Raw genomic sequence first — 16,646 nt, forward strand, 5'->3', positions numbered from 1 at the left:
GAAGGAAAAAAAGAACCAGCAGCTCCTTTCTCTGTAGCTTCTCTCTCCGAACCCCGAGAGTGAACTGACCCCACACCCAGGTATCGGGGGAAATATTGAGCAAGATTGTAGGAAAGGGAATATTGTGGAAGATTGGCTACGTGAGAAAGGGCACATCAAACCGCTGAAGTTTGATCGCACGCATCTTGTGTAACAAATGAAGTTGCAAAAAGCTACAAGTTCTCCTGCTCAACAACAGGGCTTCCATTGAGTTCTTATTGCTAAGCTAAGTATTTTATTGCAGAGTTAGCAAGGTTGAGTTTTTGGCAGTAAAACAATAAAATACTGTGGGTTAGAAAAGACAAAGAAGAAAGAGAATTGCTGACCACAAAAGAGGAGTTAGGAGGGGTTAAGAAGTCAGCTAAAACTACGTGAACCACTTAGAATGCGCCTTTAAGAATATTCATAAGCCTATTATTGATAGTATATAAGAAACTTTAGTATAATTAATAAACGGAATCCTGCTGATCCACTCATATTGAGCGTCCGGGCTTTCCCTCCGTCGCGACACCCAGGTGAAACAAAGGAGAAGCCAGGCCCACCCCACCCCCAATGGGCAGCACCTTTTGTCTTTCTTAAGTACAGTCATTTGTCCCCTAGCAACATGCATATGGGAAAAAATTCCTCAAACAGGAAAAAAAAAAACTAGGACTAAACTAAAACCCCAACACCTTGACTTAGTGACCACATGGGGAATCATGGAATCAAGGAGCCCCTTGTGACACAGCGAGGCCACATGGAACCAATGGTCCCTTGTTACACTGTGGATTCAAGAAGACCATGGTGACGCCACGGAACATCATGGAACCGTACGTCCATTGTGACACAGCGGGGCCTCATGGAAACAAGGGGACCATTGTGGCAAAGCAAGGCCTAATGGAAGCATGGAGGGAATTGGGACATTGTGGGGAATCATGGAAGCATGGAGAGCATTGTGACACTAAGGAAACTCATGGAACCAAGATGACCACTGGCACATAATGGAACCTCATGGAACCAAGGGACCGTGATGACTTTGTAGGGCCTCATGGAGCACAGGATCCATTGTGACACAGCAGGACCTCGTGGAACCAAGGAGCCTTTGTGATACTCCAGATCTGCATGGAACCCAGGGTGCACTGAGACACAGCGGGGCCTTGTTGGAACCAAAGACACCTCTGCAAAAAGCAGGGGAGCTCCTAGAACCAAGGAGTCCACTCTTAAAATATAAAACCTATGGAACCAAGGGGCCATTGTGACACAGGTGATCCACATGAAGCCAAGGAGCCATTGTGACACTCTGGGCCTCAAAGGAAAAAAGGACATTGTAATTGTAATGAAGCTCATGGAAAGTATTGGACATTGTGACACTGCAGAACCGCATGGAGCCAGGGAGACCACACGGAGGAACCTTATGGAACCAAGGGGCCATTTTCACACTGCAGAACCAAGGAGATCATTGTTGATGGTGCAAACCTCATGGAACCAAGGGGCCATTGCTATACAGCGAGGCCTCATGGAACCAAGGGGTGCATTGTGACACTGCGGGGCCCTGTGGAACCAAATATTCATTGTGACACAGTGGGGCTGCTTGTAACCAATTGCAATACTGTGGATCCAAGAGACCACGGTGACACTACGGCACTTCATGGAACCAAGGGGCTGTTGTGACACACCAAGGCCTCGTGGAACCAAGGAGAGCATTGTGGCAGAGCAGAACCAAGGAGGCCATTTGGACAGTATGGACCCTAAGGGAACCAAGGCTCCATTGTTCTACAGCAGGGCCTCCTGAAAGCAAGGAGCCATTGTGAAACTGTGGGGCATCATGGAGTCAAGGGCACCACTGCTACTGAAATCTGCTGGAGAGAAACCTTCTCACACAGTTTGGAGGATTTGAAAGCAGCTATTCTTTATTACAGCATGGTGGTCACTTGGGTGATCCTTCATGCATTTGGGCGCACCAAGCATGGAGTGAACAGAGTTTATATCAGACACACTGATTCCATATTCATTAGCTATCCCCACTTCCTTTGACTTTATTTGACATCGTTGTACACCTTATCACAAGTCCTATCTATTTCTCCAAGGCTGTGCTGTTCTGTCCTACTGTCCTTGATAAGAGTTAATGTTGTTCTGTCCTACTGTCCTTGTCACAGTGCTCACCCCACATGAGGGGTGTCTGCAACCCCCCCCAGCCAATGGGCTTGGGGTGGGCAAGTGTTCCCAAGGGAAGAGGGATGGGACAGCTGGGCTGGACTGACCCAAGGGATGTTCCATTCCGTGTCACACCATGATCAGCAAGAAACTGAGAGAAGCAGGAGGTGGAGGGCATTAATTTCTTTTTTAAGACATTTTTCTTTCAAACAGCACCTACACATACAGATCCCTCTCCTGCCACAAGGTGGTTGAACATTTTCCGCTGATAGGAGATTTCCTGTGCATTTGCTTTGCTTCTGTTTGTGGCTTTTGCTTTTTGTGGTTGGTTTGTTTGTGGGGTTTTTGTGTTGTTGTGGGTGGGTTTTGCTTTGGTATTTTTGGTTGGATTTTGGTTTTTCCCTATTGAACTGCCTTTCTTCTGATTCATAGCTATATTCTCACTTTTCTTTTGGCTTGGTTGGCACCTGATGGCAAGACAAATTTATCCAACTCAGTCCTCTTGCCCAATTCTGTTTTGCAGTCACCATTAACTAGATGAGTTTGGTCACAGACTCCCTGCAACTTGGCAGCATCCACAAAGGCTTTGAAAGTGCATTTCATCCCATTGTAGAGATATTAGAAATGTTCCCCAGTGGTGGTCAAGGGCTGGCCACTGAGGGATGGCACCAGGGAGTGGCTGCCAAGAGGACTCTGTACCATGGATGACATTTGACCCTCATTGTTCAGCCCAATTCCCACCCACCCCATGTTCCACTTCTTCAGCCCAGCTCCCACCAACCTGGCTCTGAGGAGACCCCAGCAGACCCTGGCACAGGCCTGGCTGGAGTCTGGGCACACACTATGCCCTTCTTTTCCCTCCCACAGGGCTTCTGCAATCCCTGCCTTGTCCTGCCAGTGCCTGGAATGGCTGCAGGAGCATTTGCCACATGCCCTTCCCTGCTGAGCCTGATCAGTCTGGGACTCTCCCAACACCTGGATGAGAAGGCCAGTTCTTTCCTATAGGAAGGAAAGCACAGAGCCCTGGTGTTTCAGGGGCAGATGAGAGGCAACAAGCAGAGGCCAAGGCCAGCCAGAGCTGTCTGTCCTGGCAGCTTTTGTCTGGGAGAAACCCTTGCATATAGGCAATTTTGGAGGAGAAGTACCAGTTTTGGCCATGGGTGCCTGGACAGGACGGTTCTTTTCCATAGGAAGGAAAGCCCAGAGCCCCAGTGTGTGAAGGCAGGTGAGAGCCAGCTCTCAGGAAGCCAAGGGAAGCCAGACTTGTTGGCAATGGCAGCTTTTGTGTGGGAGCAATCCCTGGATACAGGCAATTTTGGAGGCAAAATCCCATTTTGGCCATGAATGCCTGGATGAAACGGACAGGTCTTTTCCCTTGGAAGGAAAGCCCAGAGCCCCAGTGTTTCAGGGGCACATGAAAGAGACCCTTGCCATGCCAAGGTCAGTTGGACCAGTCAGGCCAAGCCGACCACACCTGTTACCTGTTCCCTCGGATCCACGGGGCCCCGCAGTGTCACAATGTTGGTGTCATATTGGGTCCTTGGTTCCATGAGGCCCCGCTGTGTCACACTGGCCCCTTGTTTCCATGGGACCCCACAGTGTCCCAATGGTCCCCCTTGCTTCCATGAGGCCTTGCAGTGTCACAGGGGTCTGCTTGGTACCGCAGTATCACAATGGACTCTTGGTTCCATGGGGATTCACAATGTTAGAAGGGTCTCCTTGGTTCCACAACATTCTGCAAAACCCCTGATTCAACGAGGCCTTGATTTGTCATAATGGTCTTCGGAATTCCATGAAGACCCACAATATCACAATGGACCTTTGATTCCATGAGTCCCAACACCGTTACATGAATCCTTAGTTCCATGGGGCCCTGGAGTGTCACAATGCTCTCCTTGGTTCCATGGTGCCACACAGTGACACAACGGCTCCTTGGCCCGAGGAGGTCTCATAGTGTCACAATGGTTCCCTGCTTCCGTGAGACCTTGTAGTGTCACAATGGACTCCTTGGTTCCATGGGGCTGCAAAGTGTCACACTGGCCCCTTGTTTCCATGGGGCCCCACAGTGTCACAATGGTTCCGCCTTGTTTCCATGAGGCCTTGCAGTGTCACAGGGGTCTCTTTGGTACTGCAATATCACAATGGACTCTTGGTTCCATGGGGATTCACAATGTCAGAAAGGGTCTCCTTGGTTCCACAATGTCCTGCAGAGCCCCTTGATTCAAGGAGGCCTTGAAGTGTCATGATGGTCTTCAGAACTCCATGAGGCCCTGCAATATCACAATGGACCTTTGATTCCATGAGTCCCCACACCGTTACATGAATCCTTAGTTCCATGGGGCCCTGGAGTGTCACAATGCTCTCCTTGGTTCCATGGTGCCACACAGTGACACAACGGCCCCTTGGCCTGAGAAGGTCCCATAGTGTCACAATGGTTCCTTGCTTCCATGAGGCCTTGTAGTGTCACAATGGCCTCCTTGGTTCCATGGGGCTGCAAAGTGTCACAATGGCCCCTTGGTTCAATGGGGCCTCTGGTGTCACAACAGTCTCCGTGATTCCATAAGGCCCTGTAGTGTCACAGTAGACCATTGGTTCCATGAGACCCCACAGTGTCACAAGGGCCCCGTGGTTCCATTGAGCCCCACAGTGTCACTATGGTCGCCTTGGTTCCACAAGGCCCTGAAGTGCCACAAGGGTCCTTTGGTTTCACAAGGCCTCAAAGTGTCAAAATGGCCCTTTGGTTTCATGAGGCCCCACTGTGCCACAATGGACCCTTGGCTCTGCAGTGTGAGAATGCCCCCTTGGGCCCTTGGAGCCTCACAGTGTCACTGTTGTGCCCTTGGTTCCACAAGGCCCTGCAGGGCCACAATGGTCTTTAGGTTCCACGAGGCCTCCAAGTGTCACAATGGTCTGCATGGTTCCATGAAGCCCCACTGGCTCACAGTGGTGAAAGGAATGAGATCAATTTGTCTTTACAAACAAACTGTGGGTCTGCTGAGAGGTAAAGCTAGATACTGAGAGATGAAAGAAGCAATGGCAAGAACCATAAATTTCATAGGAAAAAGAAAAAAGGGAGGGGTATACATTAGATGGGGTCTGTGTTAAGTGATTTGGGAAGTCTGTAGCTCTCAAGTGCCTCAGCCAATGGGGAAAGAGAGAGGGAAATGCGGCCAGGAAATTAGGTGAGAAAGGAGGCTGCATCCTCTAACAACTTGACAGACCCCAGGGAAATGCCCCATGGCCTCTCCCTTTATTCAAATACAGTAATGGGACTCCTCTGTCTCCTTTGTCGACATAAACCTCTGGTGTTTCTGGATTAATTTTCCTGACAATGACTTCCTTGGTTCCATGATGCCCTTTAGTGTAACAATGGTCTCCTTGGTTCCACAATGTCAGAATGGACCCTTGGTCCCATGGAGCTCCACAGGGTCACAATGGTCCCCTTGATTCCATGAGGCCCTGCCGTGCTATAATGGCCCCTTGGTTATAGGAGGCTCTGCAGTGTCACAATGGCCCCAGGGTTCCAGTGGGTCCCAAAGTGTCATAATGGTCTCCATTGTTCAATGAAGCCCTGCAATGTCTCTGTGGTCCCCTTGGTTCCACAGGGCCCCACAGTGTCACAATGGACCCTTGGTTCCATGAGGTTCCTCAGTCACAAGGGTCTCCTTGGATCTGCAGAGTCACAATGGCCCTTTGGCTCCATGTGGCCACTCTGTGTCACAGTGGCTCGTGGTTCCATGAGCGTTCATACTGTCAACAACGATCTCCTTGGTTCCACAGTGCCACCATGAATCCTTGGGTCTGCATTGTCACAATGAACCCTTCCTTCCATGTGGCCCTGTTGTGTCACAATTTTCTCCTAGGTTCCACAAGGCCCTGCAGTGTCACAATGGACCCTCGGCTCCATGTGGCCCACTTGTGTCACAATGGCCCCTACTTGCATGAGGCAACAAAGTGTCAAAATGGCCCCTTGGTTTCATGAGGTTCCATGTTGCCACAGTTCACCCCGTGGTTCTGTGAGTCCCTGCTCTCACTGAATCTCCGAAATATCAGCATAAGACTCCTTAACACTAATTTGGTGTTAAAGAGAGCATCATTTATTCAGGCCTGAGCTCCAGCAGGGGATAACTCCTAACCTTACGTGGACACAAGTGTGTTGCTCACATCCAGTCGCTACATGCGTATTACAATTCACCCATTTCCTTAAAACCCACCCCAAGTTCCCACATTCAGTCCTTGTTTTTTCTAGCACTGCACCCTTGAGCCAGATGTCTTCTTCTTCTCTTCCATCCGTCCCTGCTGGGAAAGCAGCCCCTGAATGCCTTGTTCCTCTGCTAAAAGTTCACAGACACGGTAAAAATGGAATGAAGCCTTTTGGTATCAAGCCCAAGGCTTTGTGTGCCAAGGCAGAGGCAGGCAGGACGCAGAGCTGCCAGCAAAGGAAGGGGCCAGCCAGGTGGGGCAGCCGGGGGGATGAGGACAGCCTGCAGGGACAGAGGCGCAGGGCAGGGACAGCGTGGCACAGCCTGGGCTGGAGAAGGCAGAGGGATGGGCAGCAGCTGCAAGGCCCTGACAGAGCCAACTTGTGCAGCACTTGGGCCACGGCTGCTGTCCCTGGCCCTGAGGCCAGCAGGAGACAAGTGACCCTTGCAGCCCTGGGGCCTCAGTGCCTCCTTGTCCCTGCTCAGCAGCCTGGCAGGGGCCGCCCCATGGTGCTGCCCTTGGCACTGCCCATCCCCACATCCCAGTGCCCCGGCAAGAGCCCTGAGCACTGAGGGAGGGACAGGATCTGCCTTGCCAGGGGCTGGGGCTCAGGCCTTGGCCCTTTGCATTCCTCAAACACATCCAGCTTTGCTCAGCACCAGAGACACCTTTCCCTTGCTTGTCCCCCCCTGTCATCACTGCCTGCAGTGTTCTGCTCTGACTGGAACCTGGGGACACTTTCTCAGTCCTGTCCCTCAGTGGGAGTGGAGGAAGCTCAGATTTGCATGAGGCTGCTCTGAGTGCCAGGGGTTGGATGAGGGAAATGGTGGGGTGGGCGTAGGGACAAAGTGTGATTGATTGTCAGCCATAAAGGGCCTTGATGTTCAGATCTATTCAGCCTGCATTAGGAGGAGCCCGGAGCAATATCAGCTGGAGATCCCCAAAATCAATGTATAACAGGAAGAAGGTAAACAGGGCACGGAAGAGAAATAATTTCTCCTTGTATTGTTACCACAGTATATTCACTTGGAATAGACTTCTGAAATCTGTCTAATTAACCACAAAAGAATTGAAGGCAGAAATGATTCCCAGGGGCTTGTCCTGTTAGGGTGTTCTGAATTGTTAATGTATAAACAAGTAAAGAATACATTGGAGAAAAGTGACTATTTCATTACCTTTTCAATATAATATGTTCACTTTGAAAACACTTCGGGAATCGCTCTAATTTACCACAAAAGAATTGAAGACCTCAATGATACCTGGGGGCTTGTCCAGTTAGGGTGTTTTGAATGTTAATGGTCCTTTGGCACTGAATTCCTGACCTGAAGAGCTGAAGGCTGAAGAAGCCTCTGCAGAAGGAAAATTGAGCAGCAACCTCCAAGTTGCTGAGGATGTCAGCAGCCCCCACTGAGGCCATGGCTGCCAAGAGAGCGTGGGGGCAATGAGCAGACAAGGAGAGCGTCCCTGGGGCTGGGGAAGCAGAACTCAGAGGCAGCCCCGGCTCCAGGTGGGAAATGGGCTCTGGGATGTGGCTGTGAAAGCCCTGCCTGGGCTTGGCCAAGCAGCACAGCCAAGCCCTGACCCCATCCCCTGGCCATGGGCATCGGTGGCCTCACAGGATGCTGGTGGCTGTCCCGCAGCAGTGGGATGTGGGGTGTGGGATGGGGAGGGCAGGAGAGCAGCAGGAGCCCTCCAAAGCTCTGGGGGCTGCGGGAGGAGGCCACAAGCCCTGGGGCTGGCAGGAACTGGTGTCTGCTCATGGGCCTCAGTGCGAGGGACAGCAGCCACAGCCAGGGGACACAAATCTCACTGCTGTGCTGATGAGGCTGACAGCTGGACTGGGGGCCTCACAGAATTAGACATAAAGACAGTCAGAATTTCCCCATGACAATATGACAGTGAAGATTTGGAGCTTCAGTGAAAGCCACAGAGAAGGCCAAGAAGATAATCAGTGAGAGAAGATGTTCTGGACACAAGGAGAGGATGTTCTTGTAATGGGACATGGAGAGTGTACAAGGAAGAGCTTGTGGATAATATGTAGCAGCTCTACCTTTGCTTGTAGAGCTGATTGTTTTGCTGCCTGAATGGTCATTGCTTGTTAGACAGCCTTGGCATTGTTTGCTCAGCAGCCAATCTCAACAGGCCACAGCCATTGTGAAGAGGTATAAGAACAGCAGGAGAGAAAATAAAAACTTCTATGACTTTGGATTACAACAAGTGTGTGCTGTTCTGTCCACATCGACAAAAGCCACAGCAGACTTTGGCCTATTCAAGAGACTTATTTGGAGAGTTCCTTGGGAAGCAGCCCTTAAAAACAAAGGGCTCCAGGAAAGATGGAAGTGCTTCTAAACAGAAATCTTGAAGGCGCAGGAACAGACTGTCCCTGTGTGCCAAAAGATGAGCCAAGGAGGAAAACAAACAGCCTGGATGGGCAAGGAGCTTTTGAAGGCACTCAGGGAAAAAAGAGGGTGCGTCACCTTTGGAAGGAGGGTCAGGTATCTCAGGAAATGTTTAAGGGAGTTTTTAGGTCATGTAGAAAAAACTTAGAGATGCAAAAGCCCAGTTAGAACTCAATCTGGCCACTTCTGTGAAGGACAATAAAAAATACTTTTATAAACACATTAATGGCAAAAGGAAGGGCGAGGAGAACCTCCATTCTCTGTTAGATGGGGGAGGGAATTTAGGAACTAAAGATGAGGAAAAGGCTGAGCTACTTAACCCCTTCTTTGCCTCAATTTCTAACATTAAGACAGGTCGTCCTCAGGACAAGTGGCCTCCTGGGCTGGTAGATGGGGACCGGGAGCAGAACAGCCCCTGTAATCCAGGAGGAAGCAGCTGGTGACCTGCCGAGCCCCTCAGATGCTCACAGGTGTCTCTGGGAGCAGATGGGATCCATCCTAGGGGGATGAGGGAGCTGCTGGATGAGCTCCCCAAGCGTGGATTTCAGTGTCTTCATTGATGATCTGGATGAGGGCATTGAGTCCAGCACCAGCAAATCTGCAGATGACACCAAGCTGTGTGCGAGTGTGGATCTGCTGGAGAGTAGGAGGGCTCTGCACAGGGACCTGGACAGGCTGGATGCAGGGCCCAAATCCAACCACGGGAGGTTCAAAAAGACCAAGGGCCAGGTCCTGCACTTTGGCCACAACAACCCCTGCAGCGCTACAGGCTGGGGACAGAGTGGCTGGACAGGGGCCAGGCAGAAAGGGACCTGGGGACACTGATGGACAGCAGGGTGGACATGAGACAGCAGTGTGCCCACGTGGCCAAGAATGCCAATGGCTCCTGTCCTGGATCAGGAATGGAGTGGCCAGCAGGACCAGGGCCGGGATTCTTCCCCTGTACTGGGCACTGCTGAGGCCGCACCTCGAGTGCTGTGTCCAGTTCTGGGCTCCCAATTTCGGAAGGACATTGAGGGGCTGGAGCGTGTCCAGAGAAGGGCAACAAGGCTGGTGAGGGGTTTGGAACACAAGTGCTGTGAGGAGCAGCTGAGGGAGCTGGGCTTGTTTATCCTGGAGAAGAGGAGGCTCAGGGGAGACAAGGAGGTGTCAGGGCACGGCTTGGGCTTGATGATGTCCAAGGTCTTTTCCAGCCTGGTTGATTCTGTGATTCTCTGAAACCACCCTGGGAGCAGCTGCAGGATGAGCCCTGGGCCTCCTCTTCAGAAGGTCCAGAAGCCCCTGTCCCTCAGCTTCTCCACATGGGCCCCAAAGCCCATCCTGTCAGTCCTGCAGAGCCTCTCCAGCTCCTCCTCACTGCCCCACAACAGGGAGCCCCACACCCAGACACAGCAGCCCAGATGTGCCCCCCTGGCCTCTGGTGCCTCTGGCAAGGGAACAGCTCGAGGCACTGCAGGGCCCTGCAGACAATTCCTGCAGCACTTGCAGGATGATCCTGCTCCCCAAGGGACGTTCCCGTGGTGCCAAGGCAGGAACTGAAATGGGGAGTGGGGCCAGAGAGGAAAGGGCAACCAGGGCTGGGCTGTTTGCAGGGTAGGGGACAGGGATGGGCAAGAGCAAGAAATGTGGAGCAGGAAAGAGGAAAGAAAGCAAAGGTGAAGCAGAGGAAATGCTCAGGGCTGTTTGGGGGTGGCTGCCAGGCAGCCCTGGCTCTGAGCAACAACGTCTGCAGTGGGACAGGAAACTCAGAGCTGATGGGAACAAACTTTCTGGCTGACTTGAGAGGCCACGACAAAGCTGAGAGGTTTCCCTGCCGTCCCCCAGCCCTTGCTGGCCCCCAGGGGCTGATGGCATTTGTGCTCACTCAGGTTCATCTCCCCACACCAAGACCGTGGGGTGCTCACGCCTGGGCTGTGCAGTGCAAACAGGGGCTCCTGAGCCAGTCCTGCCGTGTGTGTGCCTGCAAGGATCCAGCGCCTCTCTGAGCTGGGGAGAGGCCAGGGCTGCAGAGGGGGGATGTTGCTGGCAGGTGCATGAGGCCGCTCTGGGACGCTGCCCTGGGGTGTCCAGCGCAGGGGGGATGGATCAGCCCCTGCTCTGCTGCTCCTTCCCGGCTCCCCCAGGGACCCTGCAGAGCACCAGCCATGCTGGTTGCCCCCACCCTGCCCACGGCCACCCTGGGGCTGCTCACGGGGGTTTTCTCTGCTGAGCACTGGCCTGGGCGTGCTCTTGAGAGAGCCTGGGCAAGGAGCCTGGAGCCCCCAGGCCCTGCCCTGAGGCGTCAGCGCTGGCCCAGCAGTGCCCATGGCCTGTCCCTGCTGCAGCCCCGGCACTGCCACCCCAGGGCTGGGAGCGAGCCCCAGAGCACTCAGGCCCTGCAGCAACACCAGGGGCAGGAGGGCAGCGGGGCAGTGGCACGGGAGCAGCACTGGCAGCACCGAGGGCTGCTGCTCCTGGGCACAGCTGCTGTGCCCCCCTGATCTGCCCCCAGCTCTGCACACAGACATTGCTGCTGCAGCTCCACAGAAGGCAACTAAAGGGGCATCTCTGCTGGGAACTTTGCTGGCAGACCCTTGAGTTCATTTAAAGGCACTGAGAGCACAGCTCCTCATTGACACCGTCTGGGGCCACAGCCAAGGTGGAGAGAAACAAAATGAGAAATGGAAGAAATATTGCCCTTGCTTTGTGGACAACAATAAATAACTGAAGACAGAAAAGATAACCAACCAAAGAACCAAACCAACAAGAACTATGAAAGACGCGTTTTATTACAAGTGATTTGCATAAATTGGCAACCAGTTTAATGTTTCTTAAATCGTCCAGCCATCAGTGTCCACACTGCAGCCTTGAGCTCCTGGTTCCTCAGGCTGTAGATGAGGGGGTTCAGGGCTGGAGGCACCACCGAGTACAGAAGTGACAGGGCCAGATCCAGGGATGGGGAGGACATGGAGGGGGGCTTCAGGTAGGCAAAAAAGCCAGTGCTGAGGAACAGGGAGAGCACGGCCAGGTGAGGGAGGCACGTGGAAAAGGCTTTGTGCCGTCCCTGCTCAGAGGGGATCCTCAGCACGGCCCTGAAGATCTGCACATAGGAGAAAACCATGAACACAAAACACCCAAAGGCTAAACAGATACTAACTGCAAGGAGCCCAAGTTCCCTGAGGGAGGTGGAGTGTGAGCAGGAGAGCTTGAGGATGTGTGGGATTTCACAGAAGAACTGGCCCAGGGCATTGCCCTGGCACAGGGGCAGGGAAAATGTATTGGCCGTGTGCAGCAGAGCAGTGAGAAAGGCGCTGGCCCAGGCAGCTGCTGCCATGTGGGCACAAGCTCTGCTGCCCAGGAGGGTCCCGTAGTGCAGGGGTTTGCAGATGGACACGTAGCGGTCGTAGCACATGATGGTGAGAAATGCAAACTCTGCTGAGATGAAAAAGGCAAAGAAAAACACCTGAGCAGCACATGCTGAGTAGGAGATGTGGCTGGTGCCCCAGAGGGAATTGTGCATGGCCTTGGGGACAGTGGTGCAGATGGAGCCCAGGTCGGTGAGGGCCAGGTTGAGCAGGAAGAAGAACATGGGGCTGTGCAGGTGCTGGCCGCAGGCTACGGCGCTGATGATGAGGCCGTTGGCCAGGAGGGCAGCCAGGGAGATGCCCAGGAAGAGGCAGAAGTGCAGGAGCTGCAGCTGCCGCGTGTCTGCCAATGGCAGCAGGAGGAAGTGGCTGATGGAGCTGCTGTTGGACATTTGCTGCCTCTGGCCATGGGGATCTGTTCTAGGAGGAGACAGTGACAAGTCAGGAGAGACTTTCCTGAGCAATGCCCAAGCCCTTTCTCCCAGCCCTGCCCCTGCCTCTCTGTGCCACCCAATTTTCCTTTTCTCAGAGCCCTTCCCTCAGCCCCGTGCCTGGAGCTCTGCTGGGATCCGGCCCCGTTGCCGTGACGAGCAGGGGCTGTGCCCATGGACACCGAGGAATCAGCTCTGCTCTGCAGCAGTGGGGTCATGGGACAGGGGGACAAGGGCCAGTCCTGGGGTTGGACTTTGTCAAACAGAACTGCTCCTGAGGCAGAGGAGCTGGGCAGCATCTCCTGTGCCAGGGCCAAGGAACGGTGATGGCCAAAGGCACTTTGAGAGGGTTTCCTGCTGTGCCCAGGGAGAGCAGAGAGAGCTGAGCAATGCAAGAGCATTGGCTGTAACTCAGCGAAGGGTGAGGGGAGCTGCTCTGTCGCTCCATCTGTCCCCAGCTGCCCTTGCTGAGATCGAGGGCAGTCACTGTGTTCCCCTGAAAATCAGCCTGGCACAGCTGAGAGCAGAGGGAGCCACAGCAGAGCAAAGTGGCTCAGCCTTTCTCAGAGTCTCAGCCCCACTGCTGGCCAAGGACACTCCCGGCCCCAGTGTCCCCGGGAAGGCAGCTGACAGCTGGGATGGCATCCCGAGGGCACAGCCAGGCTCCTGTCCATGGCACTGCTGGAGGAGAGCCGGCTCATTGCCAGCCTCCCGGCCCGGCCTGCCCAGAGCTCCCGGAGCAGAGGGAGCTGGGACACCCCATTGCTGTGCTCAGCCTGCACAGGAGGAGCCCCAGGGCTGGGCCTGAGCCTGCAGCTGGAAGTGCCATTCCCAGAGAGCCCCTCAGCAGCGGCAGGAGCAGCTGAGCAGGGCAAGGAGAGAGAGCCGGGCCCTGAGGAAAAGCCTTTCCCTGCCCAGCGCTGCCCAGCCCCTCCCGGGCAGCACCAGGGCAGGACAGTCGCCCTCAGGCCCCGGGCAGCAGGAACGGGCCCGTGGCCGCAGAGATGCCCTTCATCTCTGCTGCTGCTCTGCCGGCCCAGGAGGGCACCGAGGGCCCCGAGCCCCCGGGCTGAGGGCCCCGAGCCCCCGGGCTGAGGGCCCCGAGCCCCCGGGCTGAGGGCCCCGAGCCCCCGGGCTGAGGGCTGTGCTGGCTGCGAGGGGACACCGGAGCTGCGCTGCTCAGGGCGGTGTCTGCACTGCAGGGCAGCGCCGGCAGCTGCCACAGCTCCCCTCAGCAGGGCTGCCCTCAGCGCTGCCTCCCTCCCTCCCTGCCCACGGCTCTGCTGCTGGAGCTGGCCCAGCCGGGAGCTGCTCCTGCGGCCCGGGCTCCGTCCCTGCCGCTGCTGCCGGAGCCCAGCCCAGCCCCTGGGCCAGCCCTGCCCGGCAGCCGCTCGGGGCTGCGGCGATTAAAGAACAGCTCCCCCGGGCCTGGGCACCATGGAAAGGTGATGCTGGCTGGAGCTGGAGCCTGGCGAGGTGCAGGCACTTGCTGAGGCTCCCAGGAATCCTCGGCGGGATGGTTTAAGAGCCTCAGGCCCTGCTCTGCCCTGCACAGCTGAGTTTCCATTCCCACCAAGCTGAGCCTGGGAGAAGTGGGAGCACAGACTGAGGAAAGCAGAGACTCAAGCAGGAATCCCATGCCCTGAATGTGCTCATGAAGAGTCCCCTCAGAAATGAGCTGGGCATGAGCTGGAGCTCGGAGCAGCCCTGGCCCCCACAGCAGCCTCTCCACAGCAGCAGGACCTGCCCTGCAGCAGTCACTCCTTGCAGCCACAGCTCCGCTCCAGCGCCCATGGGGAGCTCCCAGGCAGGCTGAGAGCTGCCCCTGGCAGGTGGCAGATGCCCTGGCCTGGCAAAGAGCCCTCAGGGCTGCAGGAGCTGCTCTGCAGGACAGCCCTGGGCACCCCTGGCTGCTGCCCACCTTCACAGCCTGCAGCCGGCCCTGGCAGCAGGAGCCGTCCTGCCCTGTCCCTCTGACGGTGCCCAGGGCAGCCCCGCTCTGCAGCACATCCTCCCCCAAAGCAGGAACGGCAGCAGAGCCATCCTCACAGCCATGGCAGTCCTGTCATGGGCCAGCTCTAGAGGATCCCTGCAGCCAGAGGCTCACTGTGTCAGGAGTGGTGAAGATTTCTCCATGAATAAGCTAAGAATTGTCCTTCTAGCTCCTTTAAGCCTCTGTCTGCTTCACTCCTCTCAGGCACCTGCAGGCAGTGCCTGCAGCCCTGCTTGGCTGGGAAAGAAGCTGCTCATTAGGAGAAACGTCTTTTTGTTTGCCAGGAGCCCGGCCCAGCTCAGCAGCACAGACACAGCACAGGGACTGTAATGGCCCTCTCGGGGCTCTGGTGTTGTTTACATTGGTCTCAGTCCCTGAGAGTGTGTCCAAAAAACTTCTCAACAACTCAAAGTTAACGTGAAACACTGAAGTTTCTTGAAGTTTTAATGGGTGCCACTGAGGGACAGGACTGAGAAAGTGTCCCCAGGTTCCAGTCAGAGCAGAACACTGCAGGCAGTGATGACAGGGGGGGACAAGCAAGGGAAAGGTGTCTCTGCTGCTGAGCAAAGCTGGATGTGTTTGAGGAATGCAAAGGGCCAAGGCCTGAGCCCCAGCCCCTGGCAAGGCAGATCCTGTCCCTCCCTCAGTGCTCAGGGCTCTTGCTGGGGCACTGGGATGTGGGGATGGGCAGTGCCAAGGGCAGCACCATGGGGCGGCCCCTGCCAGGCTGCTGAGCAGGGACAAGGAGGCACTGAGGCCCCAGGGCTGCAAGGGTCACTTGTCTCCTGCTGGCCTCAGGGCCAGGGACAGCAGCCGTGGCCCAAGTGCTGCACAAGTTGGCTCTGTCAGGGCCTTGCAGCTGCTGCCCATCCCTCTGCCCCCTCCAGCCCAGGCTGTGCCACGCTGTCCCTGCCCTGCGCCTCTGTCCCTGCAGGCTGTCCTCATCCCCCCGGCTGCCCCACCTGGCTGGCCCCTTCCTTTGCTGGCAGCTCTGCGTCCTGCCTGCCTCTGCCTGGGCACACAAAGCCTTGGGCTCGGGACCAAAAGGGTTCATTCCATTTTTACCGTGTCTGTGAACTTTTAGCAGAGGAACAAGGCATGCAGGGGCTTCTTTCCCAGCAGGGATGGTTGGAAGAGAAGAAGAAGACATCTGGCTCAAGGGTGCAGGGATAGAAAAAACAAGGACTGAATCTGGGATTTTGGGGTGGGTTTTAAGGAAATGGGTGAATTGTAATACGCATGTAGCGACTGGATGTGATCAACACACTTGTAGAGTCACGTGTCCACGTAAGGTTAGGAGTTATCCCCTGCTGGAGCTCAGGCCTGAATAAATGATGCTCTCTTTAACAACAAATCAGTGTTAAGGAGTCTTATGCTGATATTTTGGAGATTTGGTGACAGCAGGGACTCACAGAACCACGGAGTCAACAGTGACACTGTGGGACCCCATGGAACCAATGGTCCATTGTCATAGTGCAGAGCCAAGGATCCATGGTGGCACTGTGGAACCAAGGAGATCGTTGTTGACAGTATGAACGCTCATGGAACCACGAGCCACTGTGACACAGAGTGGCCACATGGAGCCAATGGAGCCATTGTGACTCTGCAGATCCAAGGAGACCCTTGTGACTGAGGAACCTCATGGAACCAAGGGTCCATTGTTACACTGTGGGGCCCTGTGGAACCAAGGGGACCACAGTGACATTGTGGGGCTTCATGGAACAATGGAGACCATTATGACACTTTGGGACCCACTGGAACCAAGGGGCCATTGTGACACTGCAGAGCCTCCTATAACCAAGGGGCCATTATAGCACGGCAGGGCCTCATGGAATCAAGGGGACCATTGTGACCCTGTGGAGCTCCATGGGACCAAGGGTCCATTCTGACATCGTGGAACCAAGGAGACCATTGTTACACTAAAGGGCATCACGGAACCAAGGAAGCCATTGTCAGGAAAATTAATCCACAAACACCAGAGGTTTATGTCCACAAAGGAGACAGAGGAGTCCCATTACTTTATTTGAATAAAGGGAGAGGCCATGGGGCATTCCCTGGGGTCTGTCAAGTTGTTAGAGGATGCAGCCTCCTTTCTCTCCTCATT

The 16,646-nt window shown here is 54.8% G+C and overlaps 1 protein-coding gene across 1 annotated transcript; it reads right to left on the bottom strand.

Annotated features, from left to right (window-relative positions):
• Positions 1-11,574: 11,574 nt before the first annotated feature.
• Positions 11,575-12,510, bottom strand: LOC138102022 (olfactory receptor 14I1-like). Its single transcript, XM_068999775.1, has one exon. The coding sequence runs from the start codon at positions 12,508-12,510 to the stop codon at positions 11,575-11,577; it is 936 nt and encodes a 311-aa protein (XP_068855876.1).
• Positions 12,511-16,646: the final 4,136 nt, after the last annotated feature.

The sequence above is a fragment of the Aphelocoma coerulescens genome, unplaced genomic scaffold (assembly GCF_041296385.1).
Source record: "Aphelocoma coerulescens isolate FSJ_1873_10779 unplaced genomic scaffold, UR_Acoe_1.0 HiC_scaffold_60, whole genome shotgun sequence".
Classification (NCBI taxonomy): domain Eukaryota; kingdom Metazoa; phylum Chordata; class Aves; order Passeriformes; family Corvidae; genus Aphelocoma; species Aphelocoma coerulescens.